At 41.7% G+C, this 21,118-nt stretch overlaps 1 gene segment (V, D, J or C); it reads right to left on the bottom strand.

Annotated features, from left to right (window-relative positions):
- Positions 1-10,502: 10,502 nt before the first annotated feature.
- Positions 10,503-13,433, bottom strand: LOC140639542 (immunoglobulin heavy variable 3-74-like). The segment is given in 3 exon segments: positions 10,503-10,586; positions 12,871-13,181; positions 13,285-13,433. Coding segments are annotated over 3 exon segments (441 nt in total).
- Between the last annotated feature and the right edge of the window lie 7,685 nt (positions 13,434-21,118).

Raw genomic sequence — 21,118 nt, 5'->3', positions numbered from 1 at the left:
TTTCAGAAGAATCAGAATAGATTCTTATTGCTGAGTTTCACTTGGCAACCATCCGAACCTGGACTCTTGTTTGTCAGAAAACTTTTAATTATGATTGATTTTCATATCCAGATAATGGTTCTGTACAGCTTTTACTTTCATTCCTGTTTTTGTTTTGGTTGATTTTTATGTTCCTAGGAATGCATCCATTTCTTCCAGATTGCCCAATTATTTGGCTTATAACTGCTTATAATTTATTTATATTATTGATTGTATTTCTTGCTGTTGGATGTGATCTCTCCTCATTCATCCATGATTTTAACAATTTGAGTGCTTTCAGTTTTATATTGACAAGTCTGTCTAGTGGTTTCTCACTCTTACTACTATTTTCATAATATCAGCTCCTAGGTTTGTTTACATTCTGTTATTTTTTATTTCTTTATCCTTGATTTCTATCCTAAAATTTATTATTTACCTTGTCTGATTAACTTACTTGACGCAGCATAATACCCTCCAGTTCCATCCACGTTGAAGCAAATGGTGGGTATGCATCTCTTCTGATGGCTGAGTAATATTCCATTGTATATATGGATCACATCTTCTTTATCAATTCATGTGTCGTTGGACACCGAGTCTCCTTGCACAGTTTGGCTATTGTGGACATGGTGTGAAAAACCCTTGTTTCCTTGTTGAGCTTCTGTGTATATAAACATTCCTGCTGTCAGAGGGATATTACAGACACTGCTCTTAAGTTATTAGTAGTCATTCATTACATTATTGTTTTGGTTAATTATTTTATGTATTGGCTGCTCCTTAGTTAATGGTGTGGATATTTAGTAAAGAGAGATATCTTTTTAGCTAGAGTAATGATATAGTATCCTTTAATGTTATAGTATCCTTCTTCATCTCTTTTTATAGTCTTTGTTTTCAGTTCTAGTTCATCTGATTTAAGTCTTGCTCCTCTTGATGTCCATTGACATGATAAATGGCTCTTTACTCCCTCATGTTCAATCTGGATGTGTCTTCGTATTGAAAATGAGTGTCTTCTATGATTTGCTCAAATATACATTCTGTCCTCTATTTTCTCTCATGCACACCAATTATTCTAATTTTTTTTTTGTATGGCATTGCTGATTCTTGAGTTTCTCCTTATGGTCCATTACTTGTGTTCCTCTCTTTCCCTCAACTTCCTTCCTTTCCATCAACTTGTCTTCAATGTCACTTTTCTCCCTTCTGACTCATTTACCCTAGCTGTTAGAGGATACAGTTAAGACTGCATTTTAGAGCACTTTTCATTTTCACCTGAACTTGCTTAATTTCTACACTAAGTGATAACCTAGTGTGTTTTAGCTTTCTTGAATCCCAGTTAGAACCTAACTGCAGTCTCCCAGTCCACACTGGCCTAGATGCTTCTGGGGGCAGACACAGGTGCACTGATCTGCAGGGCGCCCAATGGCAAGAGAGTATTATGCTGAGTGAAGTAAGTACATCAGAGAAGGACGAACAATATATGGTTTCACTCATACGGGGAATATAAAAAATAGTGAAAGGAATTGTAGGGGAAATGAGAGAAAATGAGTGGTAAATATCAGAGAGGGTGATAGAACCTGAGAGACTCCTAAATCTGGGAAATGAACGAGGAGGAGTGGAAGGGGAATTGGGCAGGGGGATGGGCTGACTAGGTGATGGGCACTGAGAGGTCAGGCAATTGACGGGATGAAAACTGGATGTTATACTGTGTGTCGGCAAAACAAATTCCAATAATAATATACCAAAAAATCCCTCTCTATTGTGTGTAGTGGTGATGGAATTATTTTACCTTTTTTTCTCTTTCTAATTCAATTTGCCAACATATACCTGTAGTTTTTGAGTCACATGCAGTAACTGGACTACTGTCTTTGAGGAGGACACATAAAATGATGAAACCTGAGAATTATACTATATATTGGCAAATTGGACTTAAACTCACACATCCTTTGAAGCAATAAAATGTGGAGGATGTTGCAGAACAAATACTCCTTTCTGGGACCTCTCAGAGAGCTGCTTCACTAAGGACATCATCCCCCTAAACCACAGAGAAGATCGTGCCCCCACAGGCACTGCTGGAGCCTACATGATTTCACAGAAGCCTTGGAATTCCTTAGAAATGAGTGTGTTCCATTGTATACATAAAGGGAGACATAATGTGAAGACTGCTAACTCTGGGAAACGAACTAGGAGTGGTAGAAGGGGAGGAGGGCAGGGGGTGGGAGTGATTGGGTGAAGGGCACTGGAGGTTATTCTGTATGTTGGTAAATATATATATAAAACAGTGAAATATGAGCAAGGCTTATTGGAAAACATCTGTGTGCATCTCATAACAAAAAATGTACAACACATTCTATTTTGAAATTCTGATTTTCATCACATTAAAATTGTCTTGGGGTGGTAGAAGGGGAGGAGGGCGGGGGGTGGGAGTGAATGGGTGATGGGCACTGGGGGTTATTCTGTATGTTAGTAAATTGAACACCAATAAAAAATAAATTAAAAAAAATCACTTACCCTATAGATAAAAGAAAAAACAAAAACAAACAAACAAAAAAACCCTTTGCTGCCCCAAAGTAAAAATGCTATTACCTACATGCTGTCCCATATGCAGGAAAAAAAGAACACATGAAAGAAAACACTGGGGATATAGAAGATAACATGGTGGATAACAATGACTGACAAGAAGAGGGGATAAAAGCTCATGGACCTAAAGGTAGACTTAGGGAATTCAGTGGCTTATGAAAACAGTAATATTTTTATCATTGGAGTCCCACAAAATGAAGAGAGAGAAAATGTTCCAGGTTATTCGATCAAAATATAGCCAGAAAACTCCCTAATCAGGAAGGACACAGACCTTAAAATCCAGGAAGCACACATACTCCCATGAAATTCAACAAATTTGATAATCTCCAAGGCATTTCAATATCAAACTCACAGAATACGCAGACAAGGAAGGAATCCTGAAAGCAGCAAGGGAACTGCTGTCCTGAACCTCACAGCCACCAGAATAGCTGCATCTGGATGGTGATGCTCAGACTCAGGTCCCACAGGGTCAGCACATCTCCCTCCTCTGGAAATGATGATAAATAATCTTCCTCACAGTAGAGTTCCACAATCTCCCAGTCCCCTGCTCCATATGTGAAGGTTCTCCCTCCGTGTGTCTGCTGGGTCTTGTTCACAGAGTCCTAGGATTGTCCACTGGTTCATCCTTTCTGTAGGAGGGAACAAGTGTGAAATCCACCCTTCACCTCATGGACAGAAGTTATCAGGGACTTATCACAACAAATGCAGCAAGAATTTCAGAGCATCATTGTTTGGGTTCATGTGTCACTAAAATCTTAGCCTGTGCCCCTCCTGGAACATCATAGGAACAGGGGGAATAAACAACAGATACCCATTCCCACAGTTCTAGAATCTGGGAAGTCTGAGGTCCAGATGCCAACAGATCTGGTGTCTGGGGAGCGCCCACATCCTAAGGCGCCCTTTCCCAGTCACCTTGCATGGCGTCAGGACTGGGTGTATAAGGACCCTGATACCATCATGGGGCTGAAACTCCTGACAAGTTCTCCCCTAAATCCCTACCTCCAACCCCATCACATGGGTGTTAGTTCTAGATGGGGAAGTTCGGTCACTCACTGTGAGCTGATATCAGCACCTAAGGTATCAATGATATATTTCCTGCAGAGAAAAGGCTCTCCCAATCCAGTTCCTCATCCTGAGGTTCTTCCTGGATCCAGTAGAATCTTCTGGTCCCTGATTGGACACAGTATACAGATGTCTTTAAGAATCAGCTGATGACCATAGGGAGAGGACTAATTCAACTTGAAATTCTGAGTGATTTCCTAGTCTACCTCTACTACCATATCATAAGTTTGTTGCTTCTCTGTGATTCTTCCTAATTTTCAGGACGTCACATATTTTTCATGTTTGATTGTTGATTCCTCTAGAAGTTGGGGAACATGGAGGTATTTGTATATTATTCATTTTTAGGGAGAATCATAAATAAGTGTAAGCAGCTCTTTGCGCATGTAAACTAGCTGTTTTCCTATATAAACTAAATTTCTGAATCAGACACTGTATAGTTAAACAGATATTCCTGGTCCAGAGATGCTCCCTGCAGGAAAATACTCTATGGAGAGGAATTCCAGACCCTGACAAGAAACCTGCCCAGAACCTCCACTTGCATCTGCTCCTTCAAGACAGAAGTAGTGAGGAGTGTGCACACCCTGGTGTTCCTGATCCCCTTCTACAGGGAGGTTTGTGTCTGGGCTCACACTGAGGTCCCCTCTCTGTGTCCCTCGCACAGTAATACATGGCCATGTCCTCAGCTCTCAGGCTGTTCATCTGCAGAAACAGTGTGTTCTTGGCGTTCTCTGGAGATGGTGAATCGGCCCTTCACAGCATCTGTGTAGCTTGTGCTATTTCCACTAGCTTAAATCCATGCGACCCACTGAATCCCCTTCCCGGGAGCCTGGCGGACCCAGCTCATGCTGTAGCTACTGAAGGTGAATCCAGCGGCCACACAGGAGAGTCTCAGGGACCCCCCAGGCTTCATGAGGTCTCCCCCAGACTCCACCAGCTGCACCTCACCCTGGACACCTGCAGACACAACACATCTTGGTCAGGAAACTGTCCCACATCCCCTGTTTCTCACTCACAAACTCAAGGTCTCTTGTCTTCCATGAATTACCTTTTATTTTTTTTATTTTTATTTTTATTTATTTATGATAGTCAGAGAGAGAGAGAGAGAGGCAGAGACATAGGCAGAGGGAGAAGCAGGCTCCATGCACCGGGAGCCCGACGTGGGATTCGATCCTGGGTCTCCAGGATCATGCCCTAGGCCAAAGGCAGGCGCCAAACTGCTGCGCCACCCAGGGATCCCTGAATTACCTTTTAAAATGGCAACAATGAAAACCCAGCTGAGCACAGACTCCATGGTGAGTTGTCTGTATTCTGTCCTGATCCCTGTATGGGGTCACCTGAGCATCCTGGAACTGGTTTAATCTGTGGAGGGAGGGCCTTATTTGCACGTCCTATGACTAAATAGTCATCTCCAGACTTAGATTTGATTCTTTACTAGTTATAAACAGGGATTGCATTATATCTGCATTCAACCCTGTTTCATATCTTGTGAGAATATGAAATGTTCTACTCTGTGAACAGAATTTTCATTGCATCTATTTAAAAATCTCTCATTATTGTTGAGAGTTTTTAGTATGTAGTATTTTAACTACATCCCGATATTTGATCCCATTATATTTAATCACAATGTCAATGCAATATTTTGTTAATTTCCTTTTAAGTGATTTGTGTTATTGTGTTAAAATATAGCTTTATTTACTATTTTTATTTTATCCCCTGAACATTCTTGAAATAGTTAATTAATTCTAAACATTTGTTTGTGGAGGTTCAAACATTTGCCCTTGTAGCAGATCATGTCATATGGATAATATATTTTTTTCTTTACCTACTAATTTATAAATCTTTTAATTTTTCATTACCTTTATTTCCAGGGTAGTTATTCCCATTTTTGTGGTGAAAATATCTTTCTTCTATTTTCCTGAGTTCTTTGGACATACAACTCTGTAGACATTAGACAGATCTTGGGAGTAAAGTATTTCATTTTACCTGTGCATGAGCTACCTAGAATATGACACCAAGACAAAGACCCAAGTAGATGGCTCACATACCTCTAAGACAACAAGACCTTATATTTGTGGAAAGTTAAAGCCACAAAGTTTTTTGAGTCAGTGAATTATTGAGAAACGGACAAGACTTGTTTGTACAGCATTCTGAGCCCTGTGTTCCCTGTTCTGGTGCTGAGGCTGGTTGTTCCCTCCTGGTACAGGAAGGAAACATTCGGAAGAAGATTTATTTCCTGCCAACAAGGGGATATAAATGGGATATATGTGGCTCACCATGTCTGACCTCTGGGGGTTTTAAAGTGGCATTTCCTCACAGTAACCCAGGGGACCAGCTGACATATATGCTGTGTCAAGTTTACTCTCCTTCATGATACCATGTTGAATAATCATGGGGGGAATGCATATCCTTGTGTGGCTCCTGACTTGAGAGGAAGGCTTCAGTTTTTCACTGTTGAATATGGTATTGGTGTGTGTGTTTTGGAAATTGCCACTATTCTCTCGACTCAATATCTTCTGCCTCGATTTTTAAGACGTTTTGAGGATAAAGTGTAATGGCTTTTGCCAAATTGTTTTAGGCATCATAGGAAAGGATCATGTACATCTAATCCTTCACTCTGCTAATTCAGGGGATCCCAGTTATAATCTGGGCATATTGAAGGATCCTTGCACCGCAGGGCTGATTTCCTCTGGGTCCTCCTGTGTGATCCTCTCCATGTGCTGTTGCATTCAGGATGCCAGGATTTTGCATTTATGTGCATCTGAGATATTACCTTTAGTACCTTCTTATGGGGTCTTTGCCTTGCTTTGTTGTCAGAGTCATCCTGGCCACCTTAAGCTAATCTGGGCATGTTTCACTCTCATTATTTTAGAATAGGTTCAGATGTTTTGGCCTTAATTCTTCTGAAAATGTTTGGTAGAATTCATAGAAAAATCCATCTGATACTGGATTTTTTTTCTTTTTGGTTTGTTCTTTTTTATTTTATTTTATTTTATTGGTCTTTTTTTGAGACAATAGCTTTTAGATTACACATTCATTTGTCTTATTAGATTTGTTTTGCTTATGTTTTATTACTTTATGAAAACTTTTAGTGGATTGGTAATTCTAGAAATTTTATAATTTGCCTTGGTTATTCAATATGTGCTGTAGTATCATCTTTGTATTTTTTAATGGGCTTTTTAAAAGATTTTATTTATTTATTCATGAGAAACACATACATAGAGAGAGAGAGAGAGAGAGAGACAGGAGCAGAGACACAGTCAGAGGGAGAAGCAGGCTCTATGCAGGGAGCCTGATGCTGAACTCGATCCCCGGACTCAAGGATCACATCCTTGGCTGAAGGCAGCGCTAAATCACTGAGCCACCCAGGCTGCCCAAATTTTCATGGACTTTTTGTTTTCTTTAGTGTCAGTACTTTCTTCACTTTGAAATCTAAATGTATTATTTCAGGCTCACATATTTTCCTAGACTACCTATGAGTTTTAAATTTCATTTGTCTTTTCAATATACTATTTAAATCTCCTTATTTGTATTTCTTTAGTCACTATTTCCGTTTTCCATTCTCATAATTTTAGTGTCACTTAAATGAATCAAAATACTAGTTGTTGTTGTTTCTTTGTTGTTGTTGTTGTTGTTTTTTTAAATAGAAAATACCCATTTCATGATTGGATTGTTTGTTTCTTTGGTGTTGAGTTTAATAAGTTCTTTATAGATCTTGGAAACTAGCCCTTTATCTGATATGTCATTTGCAAATATCTTCTCCCATTCTGTAGGTTGTCTTTGAGTTTTGTTGACTGTATCCTTTGCTGTGCAAAAGCTTCTTATCTTGATGAAGTCCCAATAGTTCATTTTTGCTTTTGTTTCTTTTGCCTTCGTGGATGTATCTTGCAAGAAGTTACTATGGCCGAGTTCAAAAAGGGTGTTGCCTGTGTTCTTCTCTAGGATTTTGATGGAATCTTGTCTCACATTTAGATCTTTCATCCATTTTGAGTTTATCTTTGTGTATGGTGAAAGAGAGTGGTCTAGTTTCATTCTTCTGCATGTGGATGTCCAATTTTCCCAGCACCATTTATTGAAGAGACTGCCGTGGTGGAAGGGGAGGAGGGCGGGGGGTGGGAGTGAATGGGTGACGGGCACTGGGTGTTATTCTGTATGTTAGTAAATTGAACACCAATAAAAAAAAATAAATTAAAAAAAATAAAAAAATAAAAATAAAAATAAATAAATAAATAAAAATAAATAAATAGAAAATACCCATAATCATATGGAAACACAAATCCAATAAGAGTGACCATACAATAATGAAAAGAAAGACCAATCCTCTGGCATCAGACTTACCTCTTTATAAATATTTGGAGAGACAAATCAAGACATCACTGTGTGACCATACCTAGACATGTACACAGACAGCACCTTATGGATCCTGGAAGTAAAAGTGGCAAACCATGGGATTCTCATCATTTCTTTACCCCAAGCACGTTTTCACATTTCAAAAAAAGAAGGAGATATTCCAAGATCATTAATGACATATCTACTATCCAGACTCTGAAGCCTGACACCTCCCAATTCTTCCCAGATGATGCCTCAAGGGACATTCTCTCTTTCTGTCCATATAGAGATTGCAAATATTCCCCCAGAAAAAGTAATACATTTTTTCTTGATGCAAAGTGTTTAACCTGTATCATTCTTTCATTGTTGCTGTTGCTTCAAACCGTCCTAGAGAGATTGGTGTGCACACAGAGCATTATCTTTGTCCCAAACCCCTGACTCATTGGTGTGAGGAAGTCAAGAGAAACCCTGTCCCTGTCACCTCCTCAGCCCTCCCCCACAGCTCTCCTCTCACCAGGTTTTCTGACACTCCCAGAATGTGGGATCTCACAATGTGTCCTACACAATAATACACTCCCTAGTCCCCATCTGACAGGTCACCCATACCCCACTTACCTCCCATGTGATAAACATCAGCTTGTACTCTGTAATGAAGGGGCTATTACTTGGTCTACATATCGACTTTATTCCCCTTTGCCCATATTCTTTTTCTTTCTTAAATTCAATATATGACTGAAATCATACGATTGTCTTTCTTTGACGGACTCACTTCACCTGGCATTATACTTGCTTCCTCCATCCACATAGCTACAAATGGATTAGATTTCATTCCATGTATGAATAGTTTTGATAGTTTGGCTAATGTACATAATGCTGCTGTAAAAATCCAGGTGCAGGGGATCCCTGGGTGGCGCAGTGGTTTAGTGCCTGCCTTTGGCCCAGGGCGCGATCCTGGAGACCCGGGATTGAATCTCACGTCGGGCTCCCGGTGCATGGAGCCTGCTTCTCCCTCTGCCTATGTCTCTGCCTCTCTCTCTCTCTTTGTGACTATCATAAATAAATAAAAAAATTAAAAAAAATCCAGGTGCATGTATCCCTTTGAATTTGTATTTTTGTATTCTTTTTTCTTTTATTTTTTGAGGATTTTATTTATTTATACATGAGAAAGACACACACACATACAGAGGCAGAGACAAAGGCAGAGGGAGAACAGAATAAATGCAGGAAGCCCGATGTGGGAATCGATCCCCGGACTCTGGGATTATGCCATGAGCCAAAGGCAGACGCTCAACCACTGACCCACCCAGATGTCCCAGAATACTTTTTGTTTTAATGATTTTATTTATTTATTCATGTTAGACACAAAGAGACGGTGACAAAGAGTGAAAAACAGGCTTCTCCCAGGAGCCTGATATGAGAGTCAATCCCCAGATTGGTAACTTGACCTGAGCTGAAGGCGTGCGCTCAACTGCTGAGCCACCCAGGCATCCTATTACTTTTGTATTCTTAGAGTAAATGCCCAGTAGTGCAGTTGCTGGATCATAAGGTAGGTCTACTATTACTTATTTGATGTCACACCATATGGTTTCCCAGAATGACTGCACCCTTGCCCACCCACATCTCCTAACCAGAGAATTCAGCAGAGCCTCAGGTCTAGTGGAGGTGGTATCAGGGCTCATTTAGCAAGCAGAGCAGAGCGCACCCCTTAAAAAACTCACCACCACATCTTGGCCAGGGACCACACACTGCCCACCGTAGGCAAGGAGACCCTGTGGAGACATCTGGCTTGAAGGAAATAGCAGCCAAAAGAGGAGAGCACAGTGCATGCAGCACACACCACAGACACTCTCTGAACCCAGACCCAGCACCCTATGTGAACTCTTTATCATAGAGCTGTTATTCTGGAGCAGGAACTATAATTAACTTTTGTACAAACAGAGGGAGACAGAGACTTAGAGAAAATGCCAAGATTAAGGAACTCAATTCCAATTTGCTGCTCTGATCCACCTCAATTTTGGGTTTCTCAGGTTAATCCTTTTGACCCTGCCAAATGAGACAGGACTTCTATTCTGTCTCCAGATCTAGCAGTTTCTGTCCCTAAGGGGATCCTGTACATCACGGAGAATGCCAGCTTCCCACTCCATCCGAAGTACATTACCTCAATGGCATTAAGAAAGAGTTGTGATAATAATATTCCCACAATTCTTGTCCTTGTGGAGGATGCCCGACATCCTGCACAAAGCCCGTGTCACATGTTAAGAGGTGCTTTCCTCTCTATGTCATTCATTAGTGAGATTATGTGCATGGACCACATATGTCACCATTACTTACTGAAAAATAATACAATAATTGTACAACATATACTCAAACACAAATGAATCCACAGGATTGAGATAAGAGTTAAGAAGGAAATAAATTTAGGTGATTTTGACATAAAATTCCAGAATTGCAATTTGATCTTCAGCATATAAAGCAGAGGGAATTCTCCACACTGTCTTTGCTCTAACAGCATTGGCAGGGAGGACTTAAGATGCTGGATCAGGGTCTGTGAGCTTGTCTCCTTCCTGGAACATGACAGTTATTAAATCATTCTGATCACCCTCAGAGGCCTGAGAGAACAAAAACTGTATAGAAACTGCAAAAACTCATAGAAAATTGACCACCTTTTGTATGTAGGAGGTGTGGACATTGTCATTGAGAGATATAGCTGTGGTGATGATGACAGGAGCGAGGTTGATCTAGCTATATCCTCTATAGTATTATGAGCAGCAGACAGGATAATCTGAACTTTATATGTCTGCTTCCATGGGGATGTGCTGGCTTAAAGGTACCCTGGTAGTAAAGAGGGAAAAATCCTAGGATACTAATGGTTCTCCAGATCCCCAGGGTTGTAGGAAGAATGTGTGGCATCAACGTGATGCACAACTACTAAGCACAGGGACATGGACAGTGGCTGAGGACAGTGATCTAGGTGTGGATTTCCTACGCTGTTTTTTCCTAACCTGACAGTTCTACTGGGACCAGGTTGTAAAGAACAAATAAGAGGTGAGTCCCTGTTTTAGTGTGTCTGCGTGATGTCACCGCATCAGACTGGGTGGATTAAACAACAAACACTCATTCTCAAAACTCTGGAGTCTGGTAGGTCTGAGGTTCAGGTGCAGGCAGATGTGGTATCTGAAGAGCGCCCACATCCCAGCCCATCATTTCCTGTCACCTCACATGGGGGCGAGGGCAGGGAGCTTTCCCAGTCCTGGTGTATAAAGGCCCTGATCCCATGATGAGGCTGCATCTCCTGACCTAAGTGCTCCCCTAAGGGCCAACCTCTTCTCCCATCACAAGGGCACTAAGTACCAACATGGGGATGGTAGAGGTCACATACAGTGAGCTGATATCCACACCTGAAGGATCCATGAGTTATTCCCTGCTGGTGGAAGGTCCTCCTCCACTTTGTTCTCTCATTTTTCATAATAGTTTAGTGGAATCTGTCATCTCACCATATCTTTGAGTGTCACTGCTAACTCCTGTGATCACCAGTATTCCATCTTCTCCTCCTGCCTCACCTATGGGATATCCAGCAGGAGACTTTGAATTTCCTCCATTGAAGCAGGTGGGACACTGACTCCACACAAGCCCCTCCTGGAGCAGGACCTCATCTCCACCACTGACCCACAACACACACCCTGAGCCAGTGTCCTTCCCAAATCCAAGCACTTATGACTTGCTGAGAGGTCTGCCCTGCTCTCAACAGACCGGATGATGGTGAAAAAGGTTTGCACTCTACTGTCTGTGTGTGTGTATGGGGGGGGGCTCTTCAGACTACACACCCTCACAACGTACTTCTTGGCGTCCCTTGCTTTCCCAGGTTGATGCTAATATTGATTCTGTCAGTGCGGTTGAAGACTGAGGTCAAACCTCCAATCCTTCTTGTCTCCTTTTGATTTTCGAGCCCTATGTAATGTCATCACCAGCATGTACTTTATGTTGTTTCTAAAATCCTTGCACATTTGAACCGAAAAATACCCACCTTTTACTTCAATGTGGATAGGACTGGAGGGTATTATGCTGGGTGAAATAACTCAATCAGAGGAGGAGAAACATTATACAGTCTCATTCATTTAGGGAATATAAAAAATAGAGAAAGGGAATAAAGTAGAAAGGGGGGAAATGAGTGGTAAATGTCAGGTTAGGAGACATAACATGAGACTCCTAACTCTGGGAAGCAAACAAGGGGTAGTGGAAGGGAGGTGGGCGGGCAGTGGGGGTCACTGGGTGACGGGCACTTAGGTGGATACTTGATGGGATGAGCACTGGGTGTTATGCTATATGTTGGCTAATAAAACTCCAAAAACAAATATACAAAATAAAAGAAAATAAAATCTTAGCACATTGAGCTGGGTGGTTATTTCATGTACCATGTATACAGCTGGGTCTCCCCTTATAAAGGAGAAGTTACAGTACATGGAGATATGGATAATTAACTGGTATTTCGGGACAGTAGTAAGAACACTTAAGCAGTTCTGCCCTTACCCATGTAAGAATAGTTGTTGACTAAAACCAAAAAAGTTTCCAAATCAGAAACTGCTTAAGGATTAAGCAAAGAGGGAGAAACTGTCATTTTTGGACGTTGGCATATTTCTTTCTATGACAAAAAAATTTTGTAAGTTACAGACTGAATACATAAACACAGATTCCTATGCCCAGTAGAGACTCCCTGGGGGAAAATACTCCTTGGAGAGGAAGCCCAAACCCTGATGGGAAACCTGCCCACAATCTCCATGTGCACCTGCTCCTGGGCCTTCAAGACGGAAGTGGTGAGTACTGAGCATCCCCTGTTGGTCCTGATCCCCTTCTACAGGGAGGTTTGTGTCTGGGCAAACACTGAGGTCGCCTCACTGTGTCCTTCGCACAGTAATACACGGCTGTGTCCTCAGCTCTCAGGCTGTTCATCTGCAGATACAGCGTGTTCTTGGCGTTGTCTCTGGAGATGGTGAATCGGCCCTTCACAGCATCTGCGTAGCCTGTGCTCCTTCCATCATTGCTAATCCGTGTGAGCCACTGCAGCCCCTTCCCTGGAGCCTGGCGGACCCAGTCCATGTCGTTGCTACTGAAGGTGAAACCAGAGGCCACACAGGAGAGTCTCAAGGACCCCCCAGGCTTCACCAGGTCTCCCCCAGACTCCACCAGCTGCACCTCACCCTGGACACCTGCAGACACAAGACATCCTGGTCAGAAAATGGTCCCACATCCCCTGTTTCTCTCACTCATGTCCACTCACAGACTCAGGGTTTCTGGTTCTCCATGAATTACCTTTTAAAATAGCAACAAGGAAAATCCAGCTGAGCACAGTCTCCATGGTTAGGTGTCTGTCTTCTGTCTTGATCACTGAATGGGATCACCTGGAGATCCTGGGGCTGGGGCTCCTTTCCCAGCTGCAGGGTCAAGGCTGGGCTGGTATAATCAGTGGAGATGAGGCCCTATTTGCATATCCTCTGACTATATAACCAGCTCCAGGCTTACATTCGAGTCTTTAAAAGTCAACACAAGTGTTGCGCCACAATTCTCTAGCAATTTGTGTAGATGGCACTATGACTATATGAAGTTCTAATGTGTAAGCAGAGTTATCTTTGCATTTCAGGATGCAGTTTCAAAAGGCTGTCATCAATGTAGGTCATTTCCATAGAATATTTTATCTCTTTAGTAAATTTTAATCCTAAATATTTATTTTTCGTGCCAGTGCATGGCGGATGATTTTGTTAATTTTGTATAGGTAATTTGTTATTAGTTTGTAGAAACATATCTTTTTTTTTTGCTTATTTTATATCCTGATTTTTTCCTCAGCTCATTCATTATTTCTCCCACTTTTAAAAAAGATTTTATTTATTTACTCATGAGAGACACAGAAAGAGAGAGGCAGAGACATAGGCAGAGGAGTAGCAGGCTCCAAGCAGGGAGCCCAACATGGGACTCAATCCCAGGTTTCCAGGATCACTCCACAGGTCTAAGGCAGGCGCCAAGCCCCTGAGCCACCCAGCGATCTCCTCTTCCAATTTTTATGTGAGGTTTTTACTCATTGACTCTACTAAGACATTGTCATAGGCAAACAAATTACTTTCCAGTTTACCACGTTTCATTTCATTTATGTAGTTTTCTTGCCAGGTTTTCTTTTAGATCCTTCAGTCTGGGGCAGAAATATTTTCCTCTGTTTTTTTGGATTCATTGTCTGGTCTAATCATGCAGTTGATATAAGGCTGACCTGGAGGAGACAATAGATTTCATTTTGCATGTGGAGGACCTACCTAATATAAGGTGAGAGTCAGCAACTCATACCAGGAAAGGGTGTGTCTTCATGTCTTCTGCCCATTTCTGATTGTAGATTTCACTTTTTGGTTTATTTTGATAATTTGTCAAATTTGGAAACCCTTAATCTAAAGATAGACTTGCAAAGGCTGGTTCAACACCCGTAAAACAATCAATGTGATTCATCATATCAGCAAGAGAAAAACCAAGAACCATATGATCCTCTCATTAGATGCAGGGAAAGCATTTGACAAATTCAGCATCCATTCCTGATCAAAACTCTTCAGAGTGTAGGGATAGAGGGAACATTCCTCGACATCTTAAAAGCCATCTATGAAAAGCCCACAGCAAATATCATTCTCAATAGGGAAGCACTGGGAGCCTTTCCCCTAGGATCAGGAACAAGACAGGGATGTCCACTCTCACCACTGCTGTTCAACATAATACTGGAAGTCCTAGCCTCAGCAATCAGACAACAAAAAGACATTAAAGGCATTCAAATTGGCAAAGAAGAAGTCAAACTCTCCCTCTTCGCCGATGACATGATACTCTACATAGAAAACCCAAAAGTTTCCACCCCAAGATTGCTAGAACTCATACAGCAATTCGGTAGCATGGCAGGATACAAAATCAATGCCCAGAAATCAGTGGCATTTCTATACACTAACAATGAGACTGAAGAAAGAGAAATTAAGGAGTCAATCCCATTTACAATTGCACCCAAAAGCATAAGATACCTAGGAATACACCTAACCAAAGAGGTAAAGGATCTATACCCTCAAAACTATAGAACACTTCTGAAAGAAATTGAGGAAGACACAAAGAGATGGAAAAATATTCCATGCTCATGGATTGGCAGAATTAACATTGTGAAAATGTCAATATTACCCAGGGCAATATACACGTTTAATGCAATCCCTATCAAAATACCATGGACTTTCTTCCGAGAGTTAGAACAAATTATTTTAAGATTTGTGTGGAATCAGAAAAGACCCCGAATAGCCAGGGGAATTTTGAAAAAGAAAACCATATCTGGGGGCATCACAATGCCAGATTTCAGGTTGTACTACAAAGCTGTGGGCATCAAGACAGTGTGGTACTGGCACAAAAACAGACACATAGATCAGTGGAACAGAATAGAGAATCCAGAAGTTGACCCTGAACTTTATGGTCAACTAATATTCGATAAAGGAGGAAAGACTATCCACTGGAAGAAAGACAGTCTCTTCAATAAATGGTGCTGGGAAAATTGGACATCCACATGCAGAAGAATGAAACTAGACCACTCTCTTGCACCATACACAAAGATAAACTCAAAATGGATGAAAGATCTAAATGTGAGACAAGATTCCATCAAAATCCTAGAGAAGAACACAGGCAACACCCTTTTTGAACTCGGCCATAGTAACTTCTTGCAAGATACATCCACGAAGGCAAAAGAAACAAAAGCAAAAATGAACTATTGGGACTTCATCAAGATAAGAAGCTTTTGCACAGCAAAGGATACAGTCAACAAAACTCAAAGACAACCTACAGAATGGGAGAAGATATTTGCAAACGACATATCAGATAAAGGGCTAGTTTCCAAGATCTATAAACAACTTATTAAACTCAACACCAAAGAAACAAACAATCCAATCATGAAATGGGCAAAAGACATGAACAGAAATCTCACAGAGGAAGACATAGACATGGCCAACATGCATATGAGAAAATGCTCTGCATCACTTGCCATCAGGGAAATACAAATCAAAACCACAATGAGATACCACCTCACACCAGTGAGAATGGGGCAAATTAACAAGGCAGGAAACAACAAATGTTGGAGAGGATGCGGAGAAAAGGGAACCCTCTTACACTGTTGGTGGGAATGTGAACTGGTGCAGCCACTCTGGAAAACTGTGTGGAGGTTCCTCAAAGAGTTAAAAATATACCTGCGCTACGACCCAGCAATTGCACTGTTGGGGATTTACCCCAAAGATACAAATGCAATGAAACGCCGGGACACCTGCACCCCCAATGTTTATAGCAGCAATGGCCGCAATAGCCAAACTGTGGAAGGAGCCTCGGTGTCCAACGAAAGATGAATGGATAAAGAAGATGTGGTTTATGTATACAATGGAATATTACTCAGCTATTAGAAATGACAAATACCCACCATTTGCTTCAACGTGGATGGAACTGGAGGGTATTATGCTGAGTGAAGTAAGTCAGTCGGAGAAGGACAAACATTATATGTTCTCATTCATTTGGGGAATATAAATAATAGTGAAAGGGAATATAAGGGAAGGGAGAAGAAATGTGTGGGAAATATCAGAAAGGGAGACAGAACGTAAAGACTGCTAACTCTGGGAAACGAACTAGGGGTGTTGGAAGGGGAGGAGGGCGGGGGGTGGGAGTGAATGGGTGACGGGCACTGGGGATTATTCTGTATGTTAGTAAATTGAACACCAATAAAAAATAAATTTAAAAAAAGACTTGCAAATATCTTCTCCCATTCATTTTTTTGGAAGATGCTATTTATTTATTCATGAGAGACAGAGATGCAGAGACATAGGCAGAGGGAGAAGTGGATTCCCCACAGGGAGCCTGATGTTGGTCTCAATCCCAGGGCCCTGGGCTCATTCCCTCAGCCAAAAATAGATGCTCAAGATCCACCAGCGTCCCTAACTTTTCCCATTCGTTAGGTTGCCTTTTAATAATGTTGAGTGTTTCCATAGCTGTACGACAGCTCCTCCCTTGATGTAATCCATAGAGTTATTTTGACTTTGTTTTACTTCCCTTTGGAGATTCGAGTCCCAAGAACCTACTTCCCCTCCCACTACTTCTTTTTCATTTCCTAGAGTTAGGAGTCTCTCGTGTTTTGTCACCCTCTCTAATTATTCCCACTTATTTTCCCTGATTTCCTCTATAATCCTTTACACAATTTTTATATTACCCGAATGAATGAAACCGTATAATGTTTGTCCTCTGTGATTGACCTACTTCACTCAGCATATTACCCTCCAGTTCCACTTATGTTGAGGCAAATGGTGAGTATTCCTCCTCGCTGATGGCCGAGTAATATTCCATTGTATACATAGACCACATCTTCTTTATCCATTCATCTGTTGATGAACACCGAGGCTCCTTCCACAGTTTGGCTATTTTAGAAATTGCTGCTATGAACATCGGGGTGCACGTGGCCCGGTGTTTCACTGCATCTGTATCTTTGTGGAAAATCCTCAGCAGTGCAATTGCTGGGTCTTATGGCAGATCTATTTTTAACTCTTTGAGGAAACTCTACTCGGTTTTTCAGAGTGGCCGCACCTGTTCACATTCTCACCTACAGTGCAAGAAGGTTCCCCTTTCTCCACATCCTCTCCAACACTTGTTTCCTGTCTTGTTGATTTTCACCATTCTCACTGGTGTAATGTGGTTTATAACTTGCTTCGGGCCATTCCTTGTTCTATTGAGTTTGCCGTCTGGTTTCATAGCATATTTGTCTGAAAATATGCATGGACTGAATTCAACCATTCTGTACCACTTGGTAGATGACTTGTGACCTGTATATGATCAAGTCTGCAGTATTTCCATAAACAATTGAGAACGTGTATTCTGCTTTATGAAAAATGCTCCAATACATTTGTTACATATGTCCCATCCTGTATGCCTCTCAAATCCCTTGTTTACTTGTTAAGCTTCTGCTTGGATGATTCTCACTGATGTTAGGGGGACATTGAACTCCCCACTGTTAACATAATAGTAGCCATGAGTGTCATTAAAATTAGGGTTAATTGGTTTGTGCACTTGTCTTCTCCAAAGTTAGCGGTAGGAAACTTTAGAAAAAAAGATCTTTTGGATAAGCCATGTTTATGATATAGTATTCTTCATCCTTTATTACAGGCTTTGTTTTATTTTATTTTTTACTATTTTTTATTGGAGTTCAATTTGCCAACATATAGCCCAACACCCAGTGCTCATCCTGCCAAATGCACCCCTCAGTGTCCATCACCCAGTCACCCTCATCCTCCGCCCACCTCCCCTTCCACTACCCCTTCTTCATTTCCCAGAGTTAGGTGTCTGTCATGTTTTGTCACCCTCACTAATATTTTCACTTATTTTTCTCCTTTCCCTTTATTCCCTTTCACTATTTTTTATATTCCCCAGATGAATGAGACCATATAATGTTTGTCCTTCTCTGTTTGACTTATTTCACTCAGCACAATACCCTTCAGGTCCCTCCACATCGAATCAAATAGTGGGTATTTGTCGTTTCTAATTCCTGAGAAATATTCCTTTGTATCCATAAACCACATCTTCTTTATCCATTCATCTTTTATTATAAGGCTACTTGTGACTCTAGAAAAAAATCATAAAAGATTCAAGAGACTTCATGACTGCAGAATTTAGATCTATCAGGCTGAAATTAAAAATCAATTAGATGAGATGCAATCCGAACTGGAGTTCCTAACAATGAGGGTTAATGTGGTGGAAGAAAGAATGAGCAACATAGAACATAAGTTGATTTTAAGGAAGGAAGCTGAGGAAAAAAGAGAAAAACTATTAAAAGATCATGAGAAAAGGTTAAGGGAAATAAATAATACCCTCAGGTGGAAGCTGATAAAGGTTTTATACACTTGTGTGTGTGTGTGTGGTGTGCGTGTGAGAGAGTGTTTATGTGTGTGTGTCCTTCGGGTTCCATATTCATATCATTTCCTGGTGAGAATCAGTCAGCCTCTCAGGATGTTCATTTTAATGAAGTGAAGGGACAATTGTAGCCCAAAGTTCACAGCAGCAAAGGCCACAATAGCAAAACTCTGGGAGGAGTCATGATGCCCTTCTACAGAAGAGTGATGAAGAAGATGTAGAAGGCGCCTCGGTGTTCATTGGCAGATGAATGCATAAAGAAGATGTGGTCTATATATACAGTGGAATATTGCACAACCGTCAGAAGTGATGGATGTCATAAAATAATATTTCCTTAACCATGGATGTAACTGGAGGCACTATATTGACAGAAATAAATCAATCACCAAAATGCAATGATATGGCCTCACTCATATGTGAAATATAAGAAATATTGAAAGAGACCATAAGTGAGGGAGTAAAACTTAGTGGGATAACACTACAGAGGAAAACAAATTTTGAGAGACACTTAACTGGGAAAAAATAAACAGGGTCACTAGAAAGGAGAGGGTGGAGTATGGGATAACTGAGAGATGGAAGTTAAGGGGAGTATATGATGTGATGAGCATTGAGTTCATAGTAAATGTGGTAAATTCAATTTAATCAGAGAAAAATAATTGAGACTAGCCTGTGCCCCCTGCTGGAACATCCATCATGGACTGGGTGGACTAAAAAACAGACACTCATTCTCACAATTCTGGAGTCTGGGAAGACTGAGGTCCAGGTGCAGGTAGATATGCTGTCTGGAGAGCACCCACACCTTGCCCGTCTTTTCCCCATCACCTCACATGGGTTCAGGGTGCAGGGAGCATTCTCAGCCCTTGTGTATAAAGGCTCTGATGCAATCATGAGGCTGCACCTCCTGACCTAAGTGCTCCCCTAAGGCCCCCAGTTCCTCCCAAAATGCATGGAGAAGGATCCTGTTCCCACCACTGACTCACAGCACTCCCAGAGCTAGGGTCAGTGTCTTTCCTGGCACCTTCCTGGCATTATGTGATGAGAGGCCAGATTAGATCTCATCAGACATGAAGTTGAAGGTGATAAAAGCTTATACTCTCGTGATTGTGTGTGTGTGTGTGTGTGTGTGTGTGTGTGTGAATGACCTCTGAGTCCACCTCCTTACCATTTCATGCTGGGAATCTTTCTCACTCCGCAGACGTTATTACCATTTTTATAGAATGTCTCTTTCCACTGATTGAGGATTGAGGTTGATTGAGGATTCCGCTATCCCATCATGTGCAGACAGCATGTTAGTTTGGGCTCCTGTGATCCACAGGAAGTGCCACTAGGACTCATGAAAATGTTCAGATGATGTGAATGGAGTTATTTGTAATTGATTAATATTTCAGGTCAGGAAAAGTTAAGTACAAGTAAGTGCAAGTGCTATAGTTGAATTTCTAAGTCTCTAAGAAAGAGACTGAAGAGGTAAACACATAACCAAGTGTTCATAGAGACTCCTTGGGTAAAACTGCTCCATTGAGAGGAAGCCCAGACCCTGACAGGAAACCTGCCCAGAACCTCCATCTGCACCTGCTCCTGGGCCTTCAAGACAGAAGTGGTGAGGAGTGTGCACCCCCTGGTGGTCCTGATCCCCTTCTACAGGGAGGTTTGTGTCTGGGCTCACACTGAGGTCGACTCACTGTGTCCTTCGCACAGTAATACATGGCCGTGTCCTCAGCTCTCAGGCTGTTCATCTGTAGATACAGCATGTTCTTGGCGTTGTCTCTGGAGATGGTGAATCGGCCCTTCACAGCGTCTGCGTAGTTTGTGCTACTTCCATCCCTGCTAATAACTGCGACCCACTGCAGCCCCTTCCCTGGAGCCTGGCGGACCCAGTGCATGGCATAGCTACTGAAAGTGAATCCGGAGGCCACACAGGACAGTCTTAGGGAACCCCAGGCTTCACCAGGTCTCCCCCAGACTCCTCCAGCTGCACCTCACCCTGGACACCTGCAGACACAAGACATCCTGGTCAGGAAACTGTCCCACATCCTGCTTCTCTCATTCACCTCCACACACCAACTCAGGGTATCTGGTTCTCCATGAATTACCTTTTAAAATAGCGACAAGGAAAACCCAGCAGAGCAGACTCCATGGTGGTTTGTCTGTGTTGTGCCCTGAGCACTGAATGGGGTCACCTGGAGATCCTGGGGCTGGAGCTCCTCTCCCAGCTGCA

This window comes from Canis lupus, chromosome 9 (genome assembly GCF_048164855.1).
Source record: "Canis lupus baileyi chromosome 9, mCanLup2.hap1, whole genome shotgun sequence".
Taxonomy (NCBI): Eukaryota; Metazoa; Chordata; class Mammalia; order Carnivora; family Canidae; genus Canis; species Canis lupus.
Note: the sequence above shows the minus strand (reverse complement) of the source record. Positions and strands in the feature narration are given on the sequence as shown.